The sequence below is a fragment of the Petaurus breviceps genome, unplaced genomic scaffold (genome assembly GCF_028583685.1).
Source record: "Petaurus breviceps papuanus isolate PSGF00001 unplaced genomic scaffold, PetGlider_PUasm1.0 90919, whole genome shotgun sequence".
Lineage (NCBI taxonomy): Eukaryota > Metazoa > Chordata > Mammalia > Diprotodontia > Petauridae > Petaurus > Petaurus breviceps.
In genome coordinates this window covers 25,196,048-25,204,826 of record NW_027187378.1, presented here as the reverse complement: position 1 = coordinate 25,204,826, position 8,779 = coordinate 25,196,048, and the positions used below count along the sequence as shown (strand labels likewise).

Genomic DNA, 8,779 nt, shown 5'->3' with positions numbered 1-8,779 from the left:
ACACACACACACACACACACACACACACACACACACACACACACACAATGAAGCCAGAAGCTCCATCTTTGGAAGTCTAGAAATTATAATTTGGTCCAACACAAATCCATGCCATCAAGCTATAACTAGGGCCAGGAGTGGAGAACCTGCAGCCTCGAGGCTACATGTGGCCTTCTAGGTGCTTGGATGCAGACTTTTGACTGAGTCCCAAGTTTTATAGAACAAATCCTTTTATTAAGGGGATTTGTTCTGTGAAGCTTGGATTCAGTCAAAGGGCCACACTTGAGGACTTAGAGGACCACATGTGGCCTCGAGGCCGAAGGTTCCCCACCCCTAAACTAGGTTCTAACCTTTGAAATATCATCCTTTCATTTATCTGTGATTAGTTCCCTCCCAAATGGTCCCTAGTAACTGTTCCAGAACCTTCCTTTTCAAGTCCCCAATTCCATTCACATTCATTTTCTTTGATAAATGATAGCTTTGCCTTCTTTACTGAGAAGGGATCATCTGTTGTAAGATTCCTTATCTCTCCTACTCTATACCTCATAAACCTTCATTTGTCCTCACACATTATCTCCTTCCCTCCATTATCATCAAAGGAAGAGGCATTCCTCTTTGCCAAGGTTAACCTTCTCTACTAATAATCTTCCTAGATCCTCTGAGACCTCAAGCATCTCCTCTTTCACCTTCAATTTTTCCCTCTCTACTAATTCCTTCTCTTCCTACAAAATGTTCCTTAAAAAAATACTCCTTTCTTGATCATATTACCTCCTCAAGCAATGCTTTGATCTCTCTTCCTATTTACTGCTAAACTTTTAGATAGTATAGTCTACATGAGCTCCATCTCATCACCCCCTCACCCCTCAGTTCCTGAATTCTGATCTTTTTGTCCCTATACACTAATGAAATAACAATTTCAGAAAACACCAATGACCTCTCAATTGCACAATCCAATGGTCTTTGCTCAATTCTCATCTTCCTTGAACTTTCTGCAACATTTGGCATTATTAACCACCCTGTTTTCTTAATAATAATCTCTCTTCCTCTGTATTTTTGTTATTTCTCCACTCTATGGCCATTCTTTTAAAATTTCCCTTGCTGTTCCATCTTCTCTTTCTAAGTGGAGGCGGAACCCGAGGCTCTATCTTTTCTTCTTGCTCTAAAATCTCTTCCTTGGTAATTTCAACCCCTCCCTTGGCTCCAATTATCCTCTCTATTCAGATGACTCCCAAATTGGCATATCCAGGCCAGATCTCTCATCTAGTTCCAGGACTACATTTCTGACAACATTCTCTTGAATGTTCGACTGGCACTTTAAACTCCACGTGTCCAAAATGAAACTCTTTATCTTCCCTTACAGAACCTATCCTTCCTCCCAAATTATCCATTTCTATTGAGAATTATCATCCTTCTAGCTACTCAGGCTTAAAACCTTGGAATCATCCTTGACTCTTCTCTCTTCCTCACCTCTACCTTTCTCACTTGGAAGCAAGAGCTGCCAAATCCCATTGATTCTACCTCCACCATACCTCTATTATCTATCCCTTCCTTTCCACTCAGCTGCTGTTATCCTAGTTCAAGTTTTCATCCTCTCTTGCCTAGAATATTATAATAGATTCCTAACTGTTCCTCTCCCTACCTCCTTCTCCCCACTCTAATTCATGCCTCACACACCTACCAAAATATTTTTCATAGGAAAGAGTTCTGACTCTGTCACTCCCCAATTTAAAAATCTGCAGTGGCTCCCTTTGTAAGTACCTTAAAGGAGGGACTATGTCTTTTTTCTTACACTTAGTAGGATGCCTTGCATAAGTCAAACATAGTAGACAATCAACAACTATTTAATTGCTGAAGAGAAATAGTCTAGGTGAGATTTGCAGGCAAAGATAAATTTGTGAGTAAATAGTCAAGAGTATTTAAAGACCCACTCTACAGGGGTTGGAGGAGAGAAAGGAAATCTCTTGTCGTTATCCCTCACCTTACCTCCTCCATCTCTTTCCTTGAGACAGCTGATTTTGGAGTGTCAGCCAAGAATTCCCGAACCTTGCAGAGAAGAGCTTCCTTCATCGGGACACCATACTGGTACAGCTAGGGGACCCAGGGGGGTGGACAAGGTGCCCAACTTCCAAGGGAGCCCATGGCTCCCACCCAGGGATGGGGTGAGGTGGGAGATTGACTGAGCTTGGGGTATCAATCTTTAGAACACAGACAGACCCACGAGCTCTTGCCTTTGGATTCTGGCCTCATAAGGAGGAAGGGGATAGGACAGATACTTGAAAGTGATTAAGGGCAATTGGCAAAAAGTGTTCTCCTAGATAAAGAGATGGGCATAGCCCAAGTAGTGATCTGAGAGGGCACACAGAATGTTGGGTGGGCGTCATATTACAGCCAAATCCAAGGGCTAGGTGGAGAATCAAGAAAAGAAGTCCAAATGGCTGGTTTAAAGAACAGGAAACTCATGGAATTCAAGGGATTGTAGAATTGAATATTGTAAACTAAAAGTAAATAAATATATATATTTTTTTAAATCAGGGGAAAAGAGAATAGGAAACTCAGCAAAGAGTCATGAAGCATAAAAGGGGCATAATAGTCATTAATGAGATCACAGTTCATTTCATAAATCCCCTTCCCTATATCCTCTATCCTGTAACCAATATTCTTTTAAAAAAATGTTTACTGATATATTATATTTTAATATAACCCTCATTTCCAGATATTACCCTTCCCCTTCCTCTACCCTACTAAGCTAAATCTTTGATCATGTGATGAAAACTGAAAAATAAAGTAGGGGGAGAACAGTTCAGTAAAAGCAAAGACCACCTCAACTGTGTCTAACAAAATGTATCCAATATTCTTCACCCCTAGTCCCCCACTTCTTCCAAGAAGAGAAAAAGTGAGATGTTTTTCAACTCCTCTTATTGGTCATTCAATTTGTTTTATTTCCCTTTTGGGTAACGTTCTTTGATGGTGGGTCCTCAGTCTTCTACTTTGGATCTTAGGCACATAGAAATAGGGCTGCAAGGGCTCTCGGGCCACCGAGAGTCAGAGGACCTGGTTCAAATCCTGTGTGAACTTTGGGTGAATTCCTTCTCCTCTCTGGGCCTCAGTTTCCTTTTTGGCAACATGAGAGGATTAAAGTAGATTAATTAAGGAGGATTAATGATTTATCAGGTCCCTTCCTGCTCAAGACCAACTATTTTAAGGCCATCCTCCCTTGATCAGTCTTTTGGGAAGGATAGGTTGTTTCCCCCAGCCCACCTCCAGAAAGTCAGACTTTTCTCAGGAACCTCCAGCAAAGACTACTTAAGGAAAGGGATGGGGCATCCCAATGCATCAGTCCACTGGCCAAACTGACTACCCACCCCCAGTCTTAGCCTCTTGGCTTCTATTCTCTTGACAGCTCAAGGGCAGAGGGAGGGGTCACTCAGGAAACCAAGTGGGACAGGTATGACGAACCCTTGTTTCTGGCTATAGGATGGCACCGGAGGTCATCCAGTGTGAGACGTCCAAGGAAGCTCCCTATGACTACAAGGCTGACATTTGGTCCCTTGGTATCACGCTGATAGAGATGGCTGAAATGGAGCCCCCTCATCATGAGCTGAACCCCATGCGGGTGCTGCTAAAGATCCACAAGTCCCCACCACCCACTCTGCGCTACCCTCAGCAATGGCAAGTCCTCCCTCCCCTCTCATCATAACTGGGGCAGTGCTGAGAAAAGAGCAGGCCAGACTGGAAATGGTCAGAGCCTAATGGGACCCGGGGGAGGTGCCAGTGCCGAGCAGCAGGGGAGGATAGAGGACAGTCAGGAGGGTAGAGGGGGAGGAGGCAGCTCGTGGCAGACGATCACAGAGAGGTAGGTGGTGCTTGGGAGGGTTTGCGTTACATAGCAGGGACCTAGCCACAGCTCTCAGGGTTTAGGGACAGGATTTCAGGATCTGAAAGAAGGGGAGAGAGTGTCTGCAGACCTAACCTGGCCATCCCACTGCAGTGAATAAGTGGTTACAGCCTATCCTCGGATCCACTCCTAGCTCACTCAGTTCTCAATGATCCAAATAGTAGAGATAATAGGAATTCACTGAATATTTGTTCACTGACTGAAGAAACAAGTACCTTGGGAAGGTCCCTGTGACTCCTCTCCTGTGAGGGCAAATCTTCCCTGGCTTCTCTCTTCGTTTTCCTCCCTTGGTTCCCCTGCTGGTCTAGGAGCCCTGGTCTGGACCAGGGAATTTTCTTATCTTTGTAGGTTCACCAGGCTCAGAAGGTAAAGGACCAAGAGACTTCTCCCCTTCCTATTCAATTCACTTTGATTCAAGTCAGCAGTACTTTATTGGATTTGGAGTCAAAAAACCTGAGTCTGAATCCCAGATCTGAGGGAGCTGGGGCAACTCACTTTACCTCTGCAGAATTTGGTTTCTTTATCTAATAAGGCCAGAACGTTGGACTAAGGGACCTCCAAGTTCTGTTCTACCTCAAGACCAATTTTTCTATTCTATCTCAAGATACACATATTATCTCATGGTCCTTTTAAGAGCTTACTGGGTACAAAGCATTGTAACTAGATGCCCGTGAGGCAGGAAGGATGGGTTAGTAAAGAGATATGATTGATCCCTGCCCTCAGATCCATTAGGGGGATGTTGCACATACCCAGACAAGTGCTGTGTAAGGTCCAAGGTGGGGAGGGGTCACTACCTACTGGTGTTTTCAGGGAAAATTTATTTGAAAAGGTGGCTTTTAGGTTGGCCTGGGTAGGTCATAACTTCTCTTTGCTTCAGTTTCCTCATCTTTAAAACGGGGATCATAATAAGCATCTATCTCCCAGGGTTGTTGTGAGGATCAAATGACATAATATTTGTAAAATGTTTAGCACAGTGCCTGGCACATATGATATAAATATTAGCTATTATTAATACATACATATTCCATCTCCATCTCCTAGTAAGCACTATATAAATATTCCATCTCTAATACTGTTTTCACTTGGAAAAAGTCATTGATCATAATAGCTAGCATATATGTGCTTTAAGATTTGCTGAGTTTTTATATATATTTATATTTTCTATATCCATATATTTATATATAATCATATGTAATATATAATATTATTGTATATTACAACATAATAAAACATTTATATATATTTATATAATCTCATTTGAACACAACAACACTGTGAGGTAAGTACTATTATTATCCCCATTTTACAGAAAAGAAAACTGGACCCAAGAGAGGTTGAGTGACCAGGGTGCACAGCTAATAAGTAGGTGAGGCAGGATTTGAGCTCTTCTTCCTGACCTCCAGTACAGAACTCTATCCAATATGCCACCCAGCTGCCTCGCTAAGGATTATTTGAGATCTTTAATTGTTCACCTGATCTCTCTTTCTTGATTGTCCCTTCACATTAGAAGAAGGAAGCAGGGGTGGCTAGGTGTCACAGAGAGTAAGAGCACCGGCCCTAGAGTCGGGAGGACCCGAGATCAGTTCCGGTTCCAGCCTCAGATACTTAACACCCACACAAAAAAACTGGCCATGTAACCTTGGGCAAGTTACTTAACCCCAATTGCTTTAAAGAAAAAAAAAAGAAGGAAGCAAAGGCTTTTGGAGGAATGAAGAAATCTCTAAGCCCCTTCCATACAGAGGGGAAAGGGTGGCCCTTCAGTATATATCAAAGGTCAATGAGAGCTGTTAGTGATGATCTCTGGATGTCAGACACTGGGATAAGCAAGTGGTTTCTTGGATATTCATTATAGGTCGGAAGAGTTTAAAGATTTCCTGAGGAAATCCTTGGAGAGGGATCCCGAGAGCAGGTGGTCTGCCTGTCAGCTCCTGCAGGTGAGTAGTCTATCTCCAAGGTGTGACAAATACCTAAATATTTCCACCACCTTATACCTTCTTCTGTTCAAATGGCTACCATGCCAGAGGGTCAAGTGTTTCACCCAAATGATCTCAAACTATGAAGGAAGACCTGAGAATCAATTAATAAGTCAATTAACAAACATTTATAAAAAATGCTTAATGTATGCCAGACACTAGGGATCAAAGACACAGAGGAAATAGTCCTAGACCCTAAAGGAGCTTACCCTCTATTGAGGAAGATAGTGCTCACAACATCCTCACATATGACCCTCCATCTCCCCGTGCCAAACATTTTTTTTACCTGTCCTTCATACCTGGTTACATAGGCAGCAAATGAGACCTTAGGAAAATTACTACTCCTCTTTCAGCCTCAGTTTCCTCAGCTGTAAAATGAGGATAATAATATTTACACTATTTATTTCAAGGGGTTGTTGAAAAGCTATGTAAACTTTTAAAACTCTCTAGACATGTGAAATATTATGATGTGGGATAAGTAAATATTTTTTTTCTAGTTTTCAAAAAGCCTTTGAAAAGGGTTTGTGCCAAAGGATCCTTTTAGTGTATTTTGTTGTTCTTGTTGTTTATTCCTTGGTCATTCATTGAAACCAAGGAGAGCATTTTTTGGTCACAGGGAACCAGCTCTAAATCAGGAATTAATGGATAGGTATACAGGGCATTTCTTCATCCAACTTTATCCTGGTCCAACACATTTTATCACACCCATCACCCCCTAGTTGCTAGCTCCTCATTTCTGTCTTGCTTCAGAGCCTTTCTAAAAACCCAGACTTAAATCCATTATGCTTTAAGACCCAAGAGTCCTATGGCCTAGCTCTGGCTGTAGCTGCTCCCCGAGAAGCCTTCATAAGTCTAGGCTGCCTAGAAGTTGAAGAGACCTACATGCTGAAAATTATAGGAAGTCATGGCACCAGTGACTGGCTTTGTGCAGTTTCTAATCATTGCCCAACCTACTCTGCACCCCAAATATTGACAAAGTTACTAGTAACCTCCTTTTGCTGTTGTTCAGTCATTTTTTCAGTCATGTCTGACTCTTCATGACCCCATTTGGGGTTTTCTTGGCAAAGACACTGGAGTGGTTTGCTATTTCCTTCTCCAGATCATTTTACAGATGAGGAAACTGAGGCAAACAGGGTTAAGTGACTTGCCCAGGGTCACAAAGCTGGTAAGTATCTGAAGCCAGATTTAAACTCAGAACGATGAGTCTTCCTGACTCCACACCCTGCTTCCTATCCATTGCCCACCTAGCTGCCTCTAGTAACCTCCTAGGAATCATTAAACACTGCATTTACACACAGGACCCACTTCAGCTAAATCCTCTAAACTTAAACTCCACACTTACTGAAGATCAGTTAACTCACTTTGGTTCTGGGCTTGAGTGGAAGGAAAAATGCAAAAGGTAAAGGAAAGAAGGAAGGAGCAGAGTATATCCTAACAGGGCTACAGCTTCTTCCTCCATTTCCCTGTATAGCCATAAATTCTATCTGAGAAGACTTTCTGTGGGTGGGCAGAGAGATGAACCTCAGAAGAAGGAGGAAGCCTTCTAGTCCTCTAGAGATCATTGCATTTTGCAACATGGGGGTCCTTTTGCACTCTCTCCCCCTCCCCCCATTGACCCCTTTGCTGGGAAAGAAGCCAGTACTAAAAGTTTTCCCTTTGATCCTTCTCCTTCCCAGCATCCTTTTGTATCACAGGTAGAAGACAGTGGACCCCTGCGGGAGCTGATTGCAGAAGCAAAGGCAGAAGTCCTGGAGGAGTTTGAAGAAGAAGAGATAGCCTCCTTTTCGGTAAGCCACAGCTGGATGGCATCTGTGGGCCTCTTAGCTGAATTGCTCCTTCCTCTGGATTGATTTCCCTGGGAACTACAAGGCCAAGGACACTTCAATTTATCTAGGGAACTCATGGCTCCCTGGAAATCTTCCCCTTGGAAACAGTCCAGTAGGGACTCTGGCTACCAGAGCATGAATAATAAAAAGAGAGCAGAACTGTAATGAACCTTGAAAATGCTGCTTCTTAACTGGATTCTCCCAGAAGTGTTAACATAGCAGATGTCAGGTAGAGAGAAACTTGGAGTCACAAAGGTGCCCAATAGCCTTTAATATAAAAAAGCCAGTGTGATCTTGGACTACATTTTTCTTTTTAAAGGAAGTGGTATAGCCCCATCATATTCTGCCCTAGTCAGATCATTATATTCGGATTCAATATTGGAGTATTAGATTTAGTTCTGGGTTCGAGACACACATACTGGTTGCAAGTTCCTGGGCAAGTCATCTCACTTCTCAGTACTCCAAGCAAATATCTAAGGCTAAAAGTTGCTAGGCAGGTGCCAATCTGCACTGCACCCCAAGAGTTCTCTATATCAGTTGTGTTAAACTCGGGTAAAAACAGGGGCCACTAAACCATACATAATGGTCCCTGTAGGCTGTACCCTGATTTATTTATTTATTTTTAGATTTTATTTTCAATTCAAAGACCAGAACACAAATATTGAATAGGGAAAAGAAACAAAAAAAAAATAACATAAACTTAAATATTGGAACTTAAGCACAAAGTAAGAAAAGGGGGGAAAAAGCATGTTATGTGTGCAGCAGAACATGAGAGGATTCAAAATATGCAACAATAAATTTTCTTTTCAAGAAAGCCTGTCACATTGACTTTTAAAGCTACATATTAATATTATCTGTGTTTTATTACGTTTTTATTTTGTTAAATATTTCAAATTACATTTTAATCTGGGTCAGACTTCACTTAGAAGTGGTATGGACTGTATCTGTTCTATACCAATAAAATCAGAGATCCAGTAAAAAAAAATACATTACCTACCTTCTATGACCATTGTGAAAAAATCACTCTGTAAATGTTGCTGTCTCATAAACATATGAGTTGGTATTATTAGACACAATCCTCACGC

General features: G+C 42.0%; 1 protein-coding gene across 1 annotated transcript in view; it reads left to right on the top strand.

Moving 5' to 3' along the window:
• LOC138151998 (STE20-like serine/threonine-protein kinase) overlaps positions 1-8,779 on the top strand; it is a 65,584-nt gene that overhangs the window by 33,517 nt on the left and 23,288 nt on the right. The window contains 4 exon segments of the mRNA XM_069075621.1: positions 2,010-2,082; positions 3,475-3,669; positions 5,748-5,829; positions 7,545-7,655. Coding sequence (XP_068931722.1) covers positions 2,010-2,082; positions 3,475-3,669; positions 5,748-5,829; positions 7,545-7,655 — 461 coding nt within the window.